The sequence below is a fragment of the Lepidochelys kempii genome, chromosome 1 (assembly GCF_965140265.1).
Source record: "Lepidochelys kempii isolate rLepKem1 chromosome 1, rLepKem1.hap2, whole genome shotgun sequence".
Lineage (NCBI taxonomy): Eukaryota > Metazoa > Chordata > Testudines > Cheloniidae > Lepidochelys > Lepidochelys kempii.
In genome coordinates this window covers 223108797-223127732 of record NC_133256.1, presented here as the reverse complement: position 1 = coordinate 223127732, position 18936 = coordinate 223108797, and the positions used below count along the sequence as shown (strand labels likewise).

At 44.6% G+C, this 18936-nt stretch overlaps 1 protein-coding gene and 1 long non-coding RNA gene across 5 annotated transcripts in view; one reads left to right on the top strand and one right to left on the bottom strand.

Annotated features, from left to right (window-relative positions):
• LOC140899628 (cyclin-dependent kinase inhibitor 1-like) overlaps window positions 1–3657 on the bottom strand; it is a 14719-nt gene extending 11062 nt beyond the window's left edge. For all 4 annotated transcript variants that reach the window (XR_012155398.1, XM_073315444.1, XM_073315467.1 and 1 more), the window contains exon 1: window positions 3358–3657. Coding sequence is in view for 3 of the 4 variants with exons in the window: in XM_073315444.1 (XP_073171545.1) it covers window positions 3358–3359 (2 nt within the window). In the remaining variant the exon portion in view is untranslated. The remainder of the gene's footprint in view (window positions 1–3357) is intronic.
• Window positions 2039–18936, top strand: LOC140899641 (uncharacterized). The gene is made up of 3 exons (XR_012155404.1): window positions 2039–2099; window positions 14060–14144; window positions 14550–18936. It is a non-coding gene; the product is annotated as an uncharacterized lncRNA (long non-coding RNA).

The window sequence follows — 18936 nt, the reverse complement described above, 5'->3', positions numbered from 1 at the left end:
TGTCAACCTGAATAAGTAAGCATTGAAGAACAGGGCTCTGCATTAGTGGTGGCCATTTCTAATTTCCCTCTGGTTATATGTCAGCTAGAATGGATCAAAATTAATTCATATTTCCATAAACATTTTTATTTTTGCCTCAAAAATTTGATGGAACATTTTGTCAAAATTTTGAATTTCAAAAAAGTTCAACCAGCTCTTATCAATGGTCAAAACACTTAAATGAATTCTTTTGGGGAAAAAAGTTTGGATGGAATGTTAAATTCTCATCCTTACGGAGGAGAACTGTTCCCTCAGTATAATAATGGTGTGTGTGTGTGTGTGTGGTCATTTAAAATTCCAGTTGGAAAGTCCTATTTTTTCAGATACGCAATATGCCTATTAGGTAGTGTGTCTACTGCACAGAACACTGGATTGGACGTCAGGAGTCCTGGTTCTATTTGTGACATTGCTCCATGCCTCAGTTTTCCCATCTGTAAAATGGGATAAATATACTAACCTCCTTTGTAAAGGGCTTTGAGAACTGCTGGTGAAAAGTGCTCTATAAGAGCTAAGTATCATTATTATTACAGCAGGTGGTTGCATCTTTTTACCTTTTCCAGAGACATACAAAGGCATAACCACCTTCACTGATTTCAGATTACTCTGACCTCTTCTCCTTTTCTCCCCAGTTTTTGCCTAGTACCTGCTACCTTATCTGCCTCCTCAGCACAGTCCGTCCTTGCATGGCTCACCCCTTGCACAGATTCAGGACAGCAGGGAGGGGGTTGGGTGTGAGTTATTTTCCATACCCTCAGACACTAGGTAAGGGAATGGCTGATTTCTCCAAGAACAACTGAACAGATCTCCCACAGCCACCCGTGCTGGGGAACAAACAAGTCACGTATTCCAGGCAAGCGTTTTCAGTTGCATTTGTTCTGCTGTTCACATGGTTCCCATCAACAGGGGCATCAGGTTCCCACAGCACCCCTTGAGCTGTGGGGACCCTTTACTTCTGTGTCAAAGGAATGAGACACAGTCCCCTTCCTTACTCTTTCTCAGGGAGGAGCACTTGACATGACTCTGCCTGGCTGCAGAATGTAGGGGATTTCTAGGGGAAAAGTAACCTACATCCTTGCTACTAGTCAGTCCCCTTAGAAGGAAGAGAATCACAGGGATGGATCTGGATTTTTGTAGCACCCCTTCCAGCTCACCTGCCCAACCAGGGGAAAGTCCGTAGCTAGAGGGAACCAAATGTAACATCCTGTTGGACTTTTGGCTCCTTGCACATAGACAAGTACAAATATGCACCTGATTGCACACACATATATGCTATATTTGCTCTGGGAAGTCAAAAAGGCAATTAACTTTCCTGCCTTTGTTAAGCTAACAAGCCATATCTTTCACTCCCACCTACAGACTTTACATGGGGCGGTTCAGGAGAAGACAAATGATAAGGACAAATATAAACGATAAAGGAGTCTGGTCAGCAGCAACTTTGCAAAGACTTCCCCCTACGAGTTAGCACTAGAGCATAGGAGCGCACTGGGTGTACTGGTATTTCGCCAGAGCCTTCGATACACTTGCAACTGCGCGTCGGAGTGCAAAATAAAACCAATTCCCCATCCCCACCAAATGCTATCGGGGACGATGCAATGGGATTGTAATTAGTTACTCTCGCTACCACTGCCACGGTTACATTTCGTCAAAGAACAACAACAACAACAACGCAGCAAAACAAACACACAACCCCCAAACAAATAAAGCACCCATTAAATTATACGTACAACGGGAACAGTAAACCCCGAGGTTGCTCCCCCCCCCCCACTAAAAAGCAAACCAACCGTTTCCGCTTTGCTACATGCCCGCTCGCAAAGCCCCGCACACCTGACCGGCAGCCCTGACGCGGGCTTTTCAAACAGGATGGGAGCTGGGTCGAAACGCGCCACTTTTGCCCGGGAGGCTGCAGTGGGGCGGGGGCGGGGAGGGAGGGGGGAGGATACTCCCAGGACATCAAGCCTAGAGCATCATCGGGTGCGCCTGACTTGTAAACAAGTCGCAAATGTACTTTGATTCTTTCCGTTAGACTTCAGTTACCCCACGCAGACTGGACACATTAAGAGGTAACGCATATTTACACGGGAAAGACACTCATAGTAGCAAAGGGGGCTGCGCGGGGGGGGCTGTCAGCATGGGCGGTGGCAGGAGGGAATAATAATCAATTCATTAGTGGGACAGCTCCTGATCTCAGTTACTCCAGGGTCATTCCATGGGGGAACTCCGCTCGAGTCGGAGGCGAGCCTCCGGAGTGACACCTCACGGGAGCGATCAGCAGGTGGGCCCGTGTTGAGTCCGGCTGCAGAGCAATCCATCCAGTCTCGCCCGGGGCAGCGCTGTAACAGACTTGTCCGCCCCACTGCAGGGCTCACAAAGCGGGGCGGAAGGGTCAGACCCGGGAGAGGCCTGCCTGCTGAGTGAGGAGAGTTTGTGTGTGGGGGTGGGGGGGGGAGTGGGGTGGTAGGGGATGGGATAGCTCAGTGGTTTGAGCAGTGAGCGGTAGCTCACAAAAGCTCATGCTCAAACAAATGTGTTCCTCTCTAAGGTGCCACAAGTCCTCCTGTTCTTTTTGCGAATACAGACTAACACGGCTGTTACTCTGAAATCTAGGGTTGTGAGTTCAATCCTTCAGGGGGGCCATTTGGGATGGGGCAAAAATTGGGGACCGGCCCTGCTTTGAGCAGGGGGTTGGGCTAGATGACCCCCTGAGGTCCCTTCCAACCCTGATAGTCTATGAGTCTAATATGGCAGGATTCAGGTGTGTTTGTGTTTTCCTTAAGGGACAAAAACTGAAAAGGGGGTCGGATTTTTGCCCGGGGGAAGATTCAAATTTTCCACGTGAGGCCAGATTGGAGCGCCCATTTCCCTCCGCCTCCTCCTCCCCCCAGACCCTATGGTTGCCTTAGACTTCACTCGGTAACTGCCCGCCCATCCCTTCAGAGTCACAGCCCCCAGCACCCCGGAAAGGCTCGGAACAGCGTCAGGCGGTGGGGTGGGGAGAGAAAGCCAGGTCGGTCACGAACAGAAACCAGATGCCCCCAGTGGCATTCCACGAGTGAACCTGGGGGCTGTGCCTGCGTCCCCGAGTTTAGTTAAGCGGGGTCCTTTCCCCAGCCCCGGGATGCCGCCGCCTTGTGGGAAGTGGAATTTGGAGGCAGGCTGAGACTGAAATAATCCCAGGATGCCGTCAGTGCTGTGTGGGGAACCATTTGCAGCAGAAGTTACTCTTCTAGCCAACAAGCGAGCCCTGGGGCTCTGAGCCTGGTAACAGCCGTTCTCTGGTTATTAGCTCCTATAAGCCTGTTGCGTTAGTCAGTCACTTACATTTAGGGGCTCTCGCTGCTTGGGGCTTTTGCCTCTTTCACAAGGGATTGCTTGCTTTTCCTGCACGGCCCTGGGGCGCAGCTGCCCAGATGGGGAGAATGGTGGCACTTGTCACTTCCACACTTCACAGAAGAGGCTTGCGGACATCCAGATGTCTGGTTTCCCCTCGCGCACCACCTCTCAAAAGGCTCCCCGGCAGCCGGGAATGGCTGAGAGGGGCTTTATCCTGCCGCTGTGTGCTGATGGCTGCAGAATGGACAGATGCCGTCGTGTCCCGCCGCTCTCTTCTTCATAGTGTTTCCTCCCTCCACCTCCCCCCGCCCTTCCCTGCCTCATGTGCAGCGTGTAAAGCTGTTGCTCCTCGGCTGATTAACTTTCACATTCCGGGCTGCTTTCCAGTCGCTCGCTGCACTGGCACGTGGCTCTGCAACGTGACTGCTCCCCCCTCTCCCCCCTTCCCCCCCCCCCCCCCAGCCCAGAGCTGGTCGTTGCCAAATAGGCCAAACCTAAACCAAACACTTGCAGTCAGTGACACTGCTGCGGAGGGAAAAGAGGAGGAGGAGGCGAAACATCAGCCCAGGAGGTGGAGAAAAAATTAATCCCAGAGGGTGACTCAGGAGGGGACAGTTTTTCGCTGGGACGTTCTTGATGCCAATTACCTTTAGCGAAAGGGAACACCATCAAGTTGAAATCGAGTCAATTAAAAACCAATACGTTGTTTCAGCCACCAACCCTGCCGCTCACCCTCTTTGCTTAGGTGGAAGAAGGGTGGGGGATGGAGGGGGAGGCGGCGCATCACAATCACATTTTCCTGGTTTTTTAAAATGTTTTTTTTCCTCCCTGATTGCTTGTGAAAGATTCATACAAACAACAGAATCTGCAGAGGAGCAAGAGAAAGCTTCAAAGAGCTTTCAAATTCACAGAGAAACCCTAAAAAAGATACATTATTTTTTCTCTCTAAATTTTCAGGTATAATAATTTTAGGAATTATTTGTCACAACAGGAGGTAAAGAATTTCAGATAAAAATTTGATTTTTTAAAAACAGTTGCCATTATCATTTTTAAAGGGATAATCCCAGTGTTTTTCCACTGAGATTTTCCCATATTTTCATGTTTCCCCACTTTAAAAAAAATCTGTCCACCCCAATTCATTTAAATACATATAACTCTGTTTAATATTAACAACACCGTGGCCCTACTGGATTGTCCAAAGTGTGCAAGGTGCTTTACTGACAAATATGAAAATATATCCATGCCCCAAAGAGCTATTTTCCCCTCTAAATGTCCATTTTGGTGCCTGTGTTTATTGATGGCACTTTTGGTGCCTAAATTTTGGAGTCTATGTTTGTTGATGGCACTTATCGAGGAGAGATTGGAAAACCTGCATTTATTTAAAAAAAAAAAAAGGAGAAAAATCTGAGTTTGGGAAAACTGATAATGAATAGATCTTTGATCATCACAACAAAATGTAACTATATATTTATATGTAATCATAATCAGCAATATAGTACCCTGTGTTTTAATAACAGCACTCAGATAGAACTATTTCTCTTCGAAGTGCTTTACAAATATTGACCTCCCAATGTCCCTGAGAAGTAGGAAGGTAGGTAAATATTATCCTCATTTTACAGATCAGTCTATTTATTGGGGTCAAAGTGTTAAGTGGCTTGCCTCACATCAACAAGGAACTTGGTGTTAACTGAAGAATTACAGCTCTGGAGTTCCTGGCACTCACTGGTCAGACAAAAATCTGCTCCTTTTTGTTTTTTACTTCTCATGAATGTTTAGCTTGGTGTTCAAGAGCTGGGAAAGTGGGAAGAATCTCAGAGCACCAGAAGCTTCCTTCTGTTTATTTTCAGGCAAGCAGGCTAAGGGGACATAGGAGGTCCCATGCAAGTATCCTCCTTATTAGTGGATAAAAGAGGTTTTGAATGCAGAGAGAAAGAAGAATGAAATGATATAGGACACAAAGGCCACCCCTGTAAACTCGCTGCTGTAGATTTGGTGTAATCATAAATGGCCTTGTTCTTGCCAAAGCTCTAAAAGTTTTTGCCATACTTTTCTAACCCCCTAAGGATTCACACACTGGAATGCATATCAAAACAATAGTTTAAATGTCCCACTTCAAACCCATCTGGGGAAAGCCTGATACAACATTTTGCATTGAAAAGTAAACCTGGAGTGACTCAGGGTTGGATTGTTCCCTCTTGCAGTAAAACCCATGGGAAGGAATGGAGGCAGAGGAAAAGTCAGTGATATTCTCCCACATTGTTCTTTAGTAGATAGGAGTTACCCTATTGTAGAACAGGCTATGGGATTGTCCCACCATCTTAGAATCATAGCACATCAGAGTTGGAAGGGACCTCAGGAGGTCAGCTAGTCCAACCCCCTGCTCAAAGCAGGACCAATCCCCAATTCTTTGGCCCAGATCCCCTCAAGGATTGAACTCACAGCCCTGGGTTTAGCAGGCCAATGTGCAAACCACTGAGTTATCCCTCCCATCCCTCTTCATAGAATCCAGGCTGGAGCATTTTTCTGAGAATCTTCAAAGGGTTGCAGGTGGTATGACGTGTGTCTCTTGCCCCCCTCAGTCTCTGATTCTTATTTCCACCTGGATCCTAGCTCTGTGGAGCATCCCATGGGGGTCCTAGGAAGGGGTAGATATGATGACATGGAGGAAGGTGGCTGACTGCAAAGGAGGGTTCAGACTAGATCTGGGACCCCACCACACACAGATCTTCGGTGTATGATCTGGCTCTCAGTTTTTACCCAATTTCACTTTCAGGTTCTCATATAGCAGCACAATGTTGCAATGTCTGAAGTGCAAACATTGCAAAGGAGTGGATGCTTTATGTTGTAATTGCAATTGAGAAAATCGTGGAAACATGATTTTAGGTTTTGAGAAAGCTTGTGGGTTTTTGTTTGTTTATTTTTGTTTTGCTTCTTGTATATTTTTTTGAAAAGAAAAAACTAAAAGTTGGACTAAATTTGACCTGAGATTGTCCTCTTGACAAGTCACAAACTATAAAGTCATATATTTAATGAGCAGAGTTTGTTTGTATTGCCATCTAGGTACAGTAATTATCCATTGAAATAACAATGTCCTTTATGTAAGATCTTTGTTTGCTTTGCAAGAATTTGAACTGTTCGGAAACTTGGAATGCCTGTTCTAACTTATTGGGTTTTTATGGAAGCTCAAATTAGCAATTTAGTTTCCCACATAATTGCATGTCATCATGTGCCTTGTCTTAGACACGCAGTAAATGCCAAACATTATGAGTCATATTGTATCTATTTCAAATCATCATCTTATGCTTAACAAAATTACAAAGGTAATTCACATTTAAATACCAAGGAATTCTCAAAGTTCCGCTTTGGTTTCACAACTTTCTTGTTCCCCAGTGGTGCATTGTCTAGGTTCAGTTTGCCATCTATTCTGAATTTTTTTGGGACTGTCATAATTTTGAGGGGTCTATCCCTCACCCTGCAATACTAAAGCCCTATCTACATACAGATTTTTTACTGTATAACTATGTTGGTTAGGGGTGTGATTTTTTTTTAACCTATAACATATGGAAGAAAGGCGAAATTGATAGTAATGAATATAAATCAGAAGTTAGGAAATATAGAACATTGATAAAGGAAGCAAAGGGACGCAAGGAGAAATCTATGGCCAGCAGAGTTAAGGACAAATAAGAAGACATTCTTTAAGTACATTAGAAACAAAAAGAATCCTGGCAATTGTATTGGTCCGTTACTGGATGGAAATGGTAGATTTATCCATAGAAAGGCAGAAGTGTTCAATAAATATTTCTGTTCTATACTTGGGGGAAAAAACAGATGATGCAGTCATATCACACAGTAACACTCTTTCCATTCCATTAATATCTCTGGAGGAGGTTAAACAGCTGCTACTAAAATAAGATCTTTTAAAATCAGCAGGTCAAAGTACCTTACATACAAAAATTTAAAAGAGCTGGCTGAGGTGCTTGCTGGATTGTCAGTGTTGATTTCCAGTAAGTCTTGGAGCACTGGGAAGTTCCAGAAACCTGGAAGAAAGCTAATGTTGTGCCAATATTTAAAAAGGGTAAATAAGATGACCTGGGAAATTATAAGCCTGTCAGTCTGTCATCAATCTCAGGCAAGATAATGGAGCAGCTGATATGGGACTTGATTAATAAAGAATTAATAGAGGGTAATATAATTAATACCAATCACCGTGACTTTATGAAAAACAGATTCTGTCAGACTAACTTGAAGAGATTACAAATTTGAGACTAATTTTTTATGAGATTACAAGTTTGGCTGATAAAGGTAATAGTGTTGATGTAATATACTTAGACTTCTGTAAGGCCTTTGACTTGGTACCACATGATATTTTGAATAAAAAAAACTAAAAAGATATAAAATTAACATGCCACATATTAAATGGATTAAAAGCTGTCTACACGATAGGTCTTAACATGTAACATGTAACTCATCATGAATGGGTATATTTCTAGTGGGGTCCTGCAGGCATCAATCCTTGGCCTTATGCAAAACAATATCAGTCACATGGTGCTATGTTCTTTGGTCATTCAGACCAGCACTTAAAGGTAGCATATTCATTTCAGGATATGTTAGAGTTCTAGCACAGAAAAAAATCTGGTATGGATGCCTGCAGCCTTAAGTCTAGTAGAACATTGCCAGAATATTTTTCTCACCTGTGGTTATACCGAGTAAGTTTTAATCTCAGCTTCATATTTTGCCATGCACCTAAACAATACTGCAGTTATTGTTCTGGACTTCTCTCTGATTTGTATTACACAGGAAAGCTTGGAAAGGAATAGCTGTGCTTTTGTAAAATTTTGTTTTTCACAGAAGTGAATCCTTAGGGCGGCTTCACTAGTTCCTCTTTCTGAGAAGCAAGACTTCTTCTAGGGGAGAACAGGGCTCAATCTGATCCCTGTTGATCACAGCAGTAATTGAAGGTAAGGCCTCCTAGGTGCCAGGTCAAAGGATCAGAATCTTTTCCTTTTGAGATACTAAAATACATACCACTGCAACCATACAGAGTGGTGGCATGTTGCCAGGGTGGCCAGAATGCAGTGTACTATGGGTATTCTCTGCTTCCCAGGGCCCACGAGGGGTAGTGAGAGGCGTGGAATGGGACCCAGAATGTATGTAAATTAGAAAACCCTAGAAGCAGCCTCTAATTTACACCAGAGGTTAGGCAGACCTCTGCATATGGGGAGCACAAGGGTGGTTCAAGGCTTGTTTACATGGGGAAAATTGACCTTCATAGCTACTGTGGAATAACTATTCTGCTACTGCTATTCCAGAATAGCTCCCTATGTGGACTCTATTCTGAAATAAAAGGGACTTTATCCTGGAACAATTACTCCGCTTTGGAAGCAAAGTAATTATTCCAGAATAAAATCACTTTTATTATGGACTAGAGTGTCCACCTGGGGGAGTTATTTCAGAATAGCTAAATTACACCAGAATAGGTATAGCGGAATAGTTATTCCAGAATAGCTATGATGGTCAATTTTCCCCATGTAGACAAGATCCTAAAGTCACTTTTCCCTCCTCTTCTCTGGCCTGCTCCAAGCACAAGGATGGTATATTTAACTAGAATCCAGTCCCTTTCATGAGCAAGGGCATAACTAGTGCTTGCTAGAGGGAAACTAGAACTCTGCCATCTCAAAAGGAGGCATTGGGAAACCCAGTCAACAGCTAAAAGTGGTCATATGTCCCAGTTTCACTAGGACAGGCCCAATTTTTTTATTTAACCAATCAGAACATTTGCAGGGTTGTTTTTTTTTTAATAACTTTACAATGTTGGTTTAAGATGATTTGCTGCACCACCTCGTATTTAAACTGTGTTTTCTAGGGACATACTGTCCAGTGTCCAAGAACTATGAACAGCGTTTGGAGCAAAGAGAAAAGTCAAATGATCATAGAGACTACCTAAGCTGCCCATTGGCTCAAACTGAATGTTAGTGGCACTTGGTCAGCGTTTCATAATAAACTTCTTTAGAACGAGGGAAAGTGGAAAGATGCCGATCTCACTATTGAGAAGCTAGTTAGTGGTAGGGACAGCAGGATGCCATTTGGGAAAAGAAGGGTACTTTGTCTTTTCTATGATTATTTCATGTTGCTAAAATTGTCACCAGAAAAGTATTCTGCTTTTTTTACCTTTTAAAATATGGCCACCTATGCTGGACCCAGTATCTTCCCAGTTATTTTATTAGCCATCTGGGGCAAAGAGCCACCTTTAGGTAACCCTGGCACATCCCAAACCTTTACCCAAAGGTTAGACTGTAATTGCCTCTCTTTAAGGCCAACGTGCACCCCATGGAGCAGTTAGTTATAGGAGCACTAAAGAGCATATTAAAACACTAACCATAATGTTTTTTGGCAGCCTTTCAACGGCTTTTATTTTCCAGCTAAACAATACTTAAGATCCTGTATGCTGCAAGTCAGCCCAGAGTTAATTGTTTAAACCTGTTTTAAAACCCTTTAGGATAGGGGGATACAGTGCAAACACTGCCAACCCCCTGCGGGTTGATGACTCAGCGAGAGAAAGATGTATTGGGTGAAAAGTCACATATAAAAACAGGGCTTGAGACGTAGCCATTGTATTGTCCTTCTCTCTGGGCTCTGGGATCCTCCCGGGTTTGAAGTAACAGAACCAAGACTGTGCTATGGTCTGCCACTGATGAGCTGTCCTCATCTGCAGAAAGCCACTGCAAATAATTTTATTCTGTAAGTGCTATGATTCTCCCCGAGTGTGGAATGGGCCTCAGGTGGACCATTGGACCTGACCACCCCACCTTGGGGAACTTTATTCATTGTTATTATTATTTAGGTCTTGTATGGTATTTTATTTATTAATTGTTATGTCTAAGGTCCCCACTGGGCACTGTACTTATTAAACAGATAGTTCCTGCACCAAAGATTAGTATAGGAGCTGGACCCAAATTTGGCAGTTAAGGTCAAGCTCTGAAGGTCAAGGTCAAGCCCTTTGACAGACAGTTCTATGAAGAACTGGGGTTTGTCATTGTTCTACCCGACTAAGAGCCAATGTGTTGTTAATATAGTAGATCTGATATCTCTTGGCTATGTTGTTTCTAATCAAAAAGCTGTTTTCTGTGGGTGTGGGGAGCAAATACACATTCACAATGTAATATTAATGTGAGAGAAACCTCACAATTTACAGTTTGACAAAAGCCTGTGTCCATGATGTGAAAGGATATTGATGCTGGGGTAGGAGGGAATACTTTAGAGAAAAAAAAATGGCCTAACATTTTATGCAGGTCAGAGATAACGAGAGGCACGAGTCATCCAAAAGTCTAATCAAATGGGTTTCCACCATGTTAGTCTAAATGAGGACATAAGACCAATGCAGTCTTAACCTACTAGGGCAGGCTATAAGAAGGGAGGAACTCTGGTGACACACACAAACCACTGGAACATGTGACACCTGTCTGAGAAACTGCCCCTTTGAACAGTGGACCAGACAATAGAGTTTTCCTGCTAAGTCACTGGCAATATTTTGCTATTCTGTAACTTAAACTTAGGAGCTGGTGTGATGGGGTGTCCACTCCATACAAGGCTTGAAGGGCTAAATGAGGCCAATTATTCTTACGCTGCACCTGAAAGAAACCCAGGGAGAAACCTAGATCCTAACTGCAGATGAAGTCCAGCTGGGCAGAGGAGCTGGGAAGAATCTATAAAGAGAGAAAGTTGTCATGCTCAGGGAGGAGACCTGCAGTTGCATTCCCTGAAACAAGGGGGGAGAGCAGGAAGGAGTCCAGCAAAGGAGCAGTAAGGGCTGGGAGAGTAAAAGCCCAGAGCTGCTGGGTTGAGGGTCCCTGGGCTGGAACCTGGTGTAGAGCGCAGGCCTGGGTTCCCCTACCAGCTACAGACCATGCAATTGAGAGTGGAACACCTAGGACAGTTTGCCTCAAAGGACTTGTGATACCGTGGAGGCTGGCTAACTGCAGGAAGGGGCATCAAACCAGGTGGAAGAGCTAATTCCCCAGATGAGCCACAAGAAGGTACCACTGAGTGGTGTGTAGAGCAGATGCCATGACACCTGCCAAGAAATAGTCTCTCTAGTATACAGCTAGATGTATGTATTCTTACTGTAGATTATTTGCTTAGATGGTCCAGCAGAAGTCCAATTGTGCCAGGCACTGTACAGACAGAATCCCCGCCCTGAAGAGTTCACAATCTAGATAGGCAAGGCAGAGGAAAGGTGGGAGAAAGGAACTAGTATTGTCTCAGTTTCTCAGATAAGGAACTGAGAGGCACAGAGATTTAACAATGTGGCCAACTTCACCCATGGTGTTGATGGCAGAGCCGGGCAATGAGCCCAGCTCTCCTGAGTCCCAGTTCAGTGCCTGAACTACAAGGAGCATTGCCAGCAGATCGAGGGAAGTGATCGTTCCCCTCTATTCAGCACTGGTGGGGCCTCACCTGGAGTATTGCATCCAGTTTGGGCCCCCCACTTCAGAAAGGATGTGGACAAATTTGAGAGAGTCCAGTGGAGGGCAACAAAAATGATCAGAGGCACATGACTTATGAGGAGAGGCTGAGGCAACTGGGCTTGTTTAGTCTGCAGAAGAGAAGAGTGAGGGGGGATTTGATAGCAGCCTTCAACTACCTGAAAGGGGGGTTCAAGAGGATGGAGCTCGGCTGTTGTCAGTGGTGGCAGATGACAGAACAAGGAGTAATGGTCTCAAGTTGCAGTAGGGGAGGTCTAGGTTGGATATTACGAAAAACTATTTCACTATGAGGGTGGTGAAGCACTCGAATGGGTTACCTAGGGAGGTGTTGGAATCTCCATCCTCAGAGGTTTTTAAGGCCCGGCTTGACAAAGCCCTGGCTGGGATGATTTAGTTGGGGATTGGTCCTGCTTTGAGCAGAGGGTTGGACTAGATGACATCCTGAGGTCTCTTCCAACCCTAATCTTCTATGGGTCTATGACTCTTTCCAGTTCTCTTTTATTTTGTGATTTTTTTTCTTTCCACTTGTGTAATAATTTGCCAATCAAATCTGCTGCTGTTTAAGGCGATTTGGCTGCTGTCTCAGATGTTATAATTGGGACTGTCATTGACCGTCACCAAAGAGACAAAAGTTAATTAGTTGGTGGTAGTAAAGGCTTTTGAACATGGAAATTGCTAAATGGGGGGTTGTTAATTATAATTATTGAACTAAAATATGACCTTGGAAGTGGCAGAGTCAGGGTGACTCATAACTCAGCTATGGGGGAGGTTGTGATCTCCCTCCCTAAGGGATTTGCCCTAGTCATTTAAGATGGGTTACAGCTTGAGTGTTCCCTTAACTCAACTGGTGTCCAGACACAAAACCCCATCACTCTTGTTTTTGTGGTAAGTGCACAAGTTAGCAAGTCTGGGGGCACGAGGCAGGCCTCAAGCGGGCTTCCCTCAGAGTTGCTTATTCCACCTGTCTCTAGCACTGTGGCAGAACAGTCTAGGGCTGAGTCCTTCAATGCCTTCTCACAATCCTCTGGGACCTCCCTGACCCATGTCTTTTTCTTGCCATCTATCTATTCCTTGTGTACTGACCAGAAGTCACTACCACCGCAAATAGGCCTGTACAGTGATTTGTACCCCCAGCTGTCCATGGCTCTCAGTAGCAGCAACTGTGTTCATCTCTGGTCCAGAGCTCCAATGTTCAAGAATGCACACTGCCAAGTCATTGTCTCAGTCTGCTGCCGGCCATCCAGAGGCCAGTACAGGAGGATTCGCCTGCCATTAGAAACTGCCTCCACTTCTCCAGCTTTGCATGCAGCTTACACACTCTACTTGAGAAGTGTCAAGTGGTGGCCACTGCCAAAATACCCACCACAGCCTTTTGTGCCCTGCTTTGTCTTCCTCTCCCCAAAATGAGTTGCACTAATGCCAACATCAGGTACAAGTCATTGCTCTGAGTAGGCTCCATGCCTCACTGCCAGTTGCAACATAGACTGCAGGCAGAAACCAGGAGTGTGACTACCTGGAGCAGGTTTAATTGTGTGAGTTGCCTGCTTTGCACCATTTCCACCCACAAGCCCCCAAAGGGACAAACAAGTTCTCCTGCAGTACCCATTGAGAGCTGTCATACAGTGATGCAGCTGACCCTATGCACCATGGGATGTGCCCCCAGAAGTCTTGGCACCACCCATGACTGAGTAGACCACCATGTGGATACAGGTCATTACAGAAAACCCCTCCCACTACTTGACTCTTCCCCTAAGGGAGTGTGACCACCCTACTGAGTAAGTTATCCCAGGGTAGTAATGTGAGGTTGAAACATTTTAGTGCGTTCTATAGTGTGGAACAGCCTAACAGTGACTGAGAGATGCTAGCAAGCACTATTTGGGGTACAGGGAGAATTAAACAATTTAAAAGGTACTAGGAAGAGTTACAGGCCCCAAATGGAACAACATACTCACACGCCACTGGATTCTGGTAACATTTAAAACATAGTCTATAACATATTTGAACTTTTTGGATTGGGCCTCCCTTGCATTTTAATCTATAGTTTAAGGCGGTGATTCATTTTTAAAATACATTTTTTCAGTGGTTTTATAGTGTCTTCTGAGCCACTTGGAAAAAGATGGGGGTCACCTAATGAGCAAACATAGTTTTATTTTGCATGGTGGAGCTCTGAGAAAGTCCTTATTTTTACTTTGATTTTTTTTTCACAGTGAAGGCCCAGATTGTTGTGAGAGATTGCCAGAATAGTAAGGACAAAGGTCATCATCACCTTCAGATAATTGAAACAACTCTATGGTAAGCATCAGACCTCATAAACCCAAGTCTGAAGATACTAAATATGGGTTGGCTTAAGTGTTCAGTGTTGGCCTAATTTTGCTCCCATTTAAGTCAACTGTAAAACTCCCATTGACTTCAATAGGAGCAGAACCGGGCAACTTTGTGCGGTGTTGAAAATCCCACCCTAACTCTTAACAAAAACCCTCTTCTGGACATGTTGCTCACACTCAGGTCCTGCCAGGCCTGTTTGCAGTTGACAAGCAGCATCTGCAGTCAGACTTGCGAAACTAAACTTACAAGGCATGTAAGCCCTCATGCTTCAAGGCAGAATCTGATCACCACCAGGTGACAGTAAGAAGCTTTCCCTGTTGTGTAATGCACAATTAGGTGCCTTACGGGTGTTTTATGCCTTCCTTTCCACAGCATCTGGCATTGGTCACTGTTGGAGACAGGATACTGGACTAGATGAAATATTGGTCTGTTCCAGTGTTGCAATCCTATGTTCCTGTCTCTCTGGTGGGCTAGCATCCTGTGATATCCTTCCAGCTGGTAATATGCCCAGGACAAAGTTTTAGCACCATCAACCTCCCGAGCTGCCTGCGACCTCAACGCAGTATTACCAAAATTAAGCTGTTTGAATGCAACAAGTGTTTGGGAATGTGCTGTGTGCTTCTGTGAGGGTGCCAGAGTGTACGAGAAATGGGGAGGGGATTTTTCAGAACTTTGCAAGTGACACATGGAAGATCCCACCCCCATGCTTCTCAGGGTAACACAAATGAACATTGAAACTGTGTAGGACATGTTTACATTAACCATCCACATTTATGTTAACTTCAGAAAAACTCTAGGGATTCAGTTCCTTTGGTACAAATGCAGCTATTGTTATCCCTTACCCCACCACCCAGTACACTTAGTGCAAGAGAAAGCTAGAGGCAGAAGCCAAACACAATAGGAATCAGAGTAAAACTTGTCTCTGGAGTTGTTTGATTTCATTTTTAATCGGATGGCTTCAATTTCTCAGGTTAGTTTCAGAGACTGCCCTTGTTCTATCTGCTCACACTAGACGCACAAAGAGTTTCAGGCCATTCATTCATGGTGCAGGTTCCCTTCAGTCTGCAGCAAGAATGTTTACTCCTAGTTCCGGTTAGTTGCCAATCAGAGCATTAGCCAATTGCTGGCTATGTCCTTATAGGGAGGTTATGTGTTTTGTGGGCTAAAATGAGCATATAAATTCAGTCAGGCAAGTCAGCAAACTCCTGATCTTATTTACATCTGACAGAATTTGAAAATGTTCTGGTATGACAAATTAAGTCTTGGGGCTCTGGTCCTTACCCCAAAGAGCTGTGTGTTTGTGGAGGAGTGGGAAGGGGGAAAGCAGAGTTTCTTGAATATTTAGCATTTGTTAAGCACAAGCATGTTAGTGTGGTGGGTGTGTTAATAAGAAAAATGACCACGGCAGTTTTATTAGTGCATATATGCCCCGAAAATAGCTTATAGATTGTTCTTTCACTGGCTTCTTTGAGAGTCTCTCCTGATTTATGAGGGTAGGATAAAATATGTATCATTTGGCTATGAGATGACTGTGTGGGGGGCTGTGATAACAGTTTAAAATATTTCAAGGGTCTAAGCACTGAGATGAAGGGGAATTGTTTAGTGAAGCACAAGGGTGAATAACGAAGAGACAAAGGAGGAGATATAGGAAAAGAAAATGTAGCCTATCAGGAAAAATGTCACATTGGTAGATCTATTAGGCTGTTGACTGGTCCCCTAAGGGAAATAGTGGGAGTGAGATATTTAAAAATAGATGGGGGCAAAGAACTAGAAAATGTGCAATCAGAACCAATCCTGCACAATCAGAACCAATCAGCTGTATTCTGTATTTCTTTTCTTCCCTTTCTAACCTCTGTGATTTTCTTCCCCCAATTATTTCTCTTCTCTAATCCCTGATATTTGTAGGAATTGCCATACTTGATCAGACATACGGTCTATCTAGCCCAGTATCTCTCTCCCCCTTTGCCCTGTCTGTCTTCTCCTTGTTCTCTGTCCTCCCTGTAGCCTTTTCTCTCCCTGCTGCTCCATGGTTATCCCCCGTCTACACTGTCCCGTTTCCTTGATTCACTCTTCCCCTCCAATTCTTTTGGCCTTTATCAGTTTCCTGTTGTGTAGCATTGCTGGGTTCCTCTGTGATAGCCCCATTAACAGTAGTACTTTGCTTTAGGATATATGGGTGAAAAATGCTCTTTGCAAAAGAGGGTAAGTGTCATTATCCCTATTTTGAAACATGGGGAAACTGATGCACAGAGCGGCAAAGGGATTTGCTCAAAATCACACAAGGAGGTCAATGGCAGAGCGGGGAATGGAATTACTCAGGTCACCTGAGTCCCAGGCCTATGCCTCCTCCACTGGACTATGCTGCTTGTATTACTGTGACCCATTTGAGTTGCACCTTAGTCCTGAAGCACATGGGCAGAATAAAGAGGGCGTTATCATGAGAGAACTCCCCAGGTATTGGGCAGAGCAAGGGAACGGTGTTGTCATGTTTCAGGCCATTTAAAGATAGTAGTTAGGGACTTGGGGAAATGACAGGTGGGGGGAACCTAGAGAGCTTTCCTCCCATACCCCTCTTAATAAATGCATATGTTATTGTTACCATTTCTTTTAACAAATAAACAAGGCAGCTGTAGCCTTATTTACCAAGTAAGGAAATCTGTATAAAACATTCCCCAGATTTGAAGTAATCGTGTTTTTCAAGAGAATATATTAAAAAAAAAAGTTGGTACATAGTGTCTTCTCCTAAGTCCAGGAAGGCACACACATTTATTTCCCAGTAGCAGCACACTGCGTACTGACTGTAACTAGGTGAGAATACTAAACAGACCCAGTTTCCCCACTGGCTTCTAAAAAACAGGGATAAATTCCTCTGCAGAGAGAAGACAGATGGGGTGGGCATTGCTAAAAACCTGGCTTCCCTGTATCAGAAAACTATGCAAATCCAAAGGCTCAGAGCATGGACGATTGTTAATGAATTATTAGTATTATTGAGATGTTGCCATTCTTTGCCAGTAGTATAGAGGGCTGGCAGAAATCGTATCCATATTGGGAGGTACAGTATTTCTACGAAGGTAGCAACCTATCCTTCATCTGATGAATAATGCACATTTTCTCCTGCCAGGTGGGGGAGTCAGGACATTGTTAGTGGTGGTAGGGAGACAGAGGAATGAGCTGAGAGTGGTGGATGGTGATTGAGAGCTAGCCTATTGCGCAGGGGTAATTCATAAAGAGAATTACGCATTCTGTGCAAGTTCAGAATAGACTGTGTTGTCTACAGAGAAATCAAAAGCTTCCATTCGGGGTTTGGAAATCAAACCATTGCAAGGAAGCATCTAACAACAATGAAGAATTGCAGCGGTTCTCATTTTATTTCACTAACAGTACATCTGGATGGCACCTTGCATGGCACAGGGTGCCAATGAGCCTTATAGACAGATGGGGCCTGATTAGCTATGTTTGTGTCCCCTGATCCAGCAGCCATTCAATCCAAGGCCTGTCTCCTTGCCCAAATTAGAACAGCTGGAGATTGCTGTAACTTGTGCAATCAATGGCAGCTAGGGATCAGAGGAGTACAGGGATGCCCTGACCATGACCCCTTTCCCCAGCCATGACTTCTGAGCCACAGGAAGGACAGTAGATAGAACCTATCATGGTGGCTCCATATCCAATATGGTTTCCCCTACCCTCCTAAGCTGGGAGTAGAGAGTGGAATCTGGCCCACAGAGTTTCACACCCACTTTGTAGTGGTGTGACCAAGTTACACACAAGGTGCAGGGCAATGGAGAATCAAGCCCAGCGCACAGAGTGAAACGTGTCTTTGATGATTCAGAGGAATAGCAAAAATTGGCTGCCCAGTGAAGCTGGATCTTTAATTAAAAGGATGAATGAAAGACTTTAAAGTGGATGGGCTGCTTTAAAGTGATTGGTGTGTCCCTATAATAATTTCCCCTTATTGCATGTTTCATGTATATTATAGGCTGGGTTGGTAGCACCACCAATTATTAAAGTTGTCTGACACTTCCTATTATAAGAGCCTGTTTTCAGTTGCTTATAACTTTGCCTGCATACCACCATTTGGGCTGATTTTTTTCTGTGCCATGTGTCTGCCTCAGGTTGAATTACTCTGGAAAATTTCAGCTGAAATGATTGTCATTTCCAAGAATGAAGCTGGGAAAAATACATAGTTGTGTTCATGTTAAAAAATTCCTGGTGACATTTTTCTTTGAAAAGCTCTAATGCCCTCATGCTTTGGATCCAGGACTTGAAATTTGGTAGGGAAGTGGCATTCTTTCACGGAGGTGCCTTTTGCCATTACTATGAAAACCTGCCCAAATTTGGCCAAGTTATAAGCCTTTGGAAAATCGCAGTTCACACGTGCTCAGTAGAGACTTGCTACTGCCTCGCAGCAAAAATCATCAAAGGTTCCAACCACACTAGGCATGCTCCAGTCCAGGACAAGCAGAACTTTCCCTGTGATTGTAGCCCTGGGCTTCTGCAGGCCATGCTAGGTCCAGGCCCCTGAACTGAGAGTGGGGAGCCTGTCTCTCCTGTGCTCTCAATAAGCTCCCTGCTGCATAGGCGCCGACTCCATGGATGCTCCAGGGCTGGAGCACCCTCGGGGAAAAATTAGTGGGTGCTCTGCACCCCCTGGCAGCCAAACTCCCCACCCCGTCCCCCTGCCTCACCACCTCCTCCTCCTCCTAGCATGCCGAGTCTCCACTCCTCCCTCCCTCCCAGCGCTTGCCGTCGCCAAACAGCT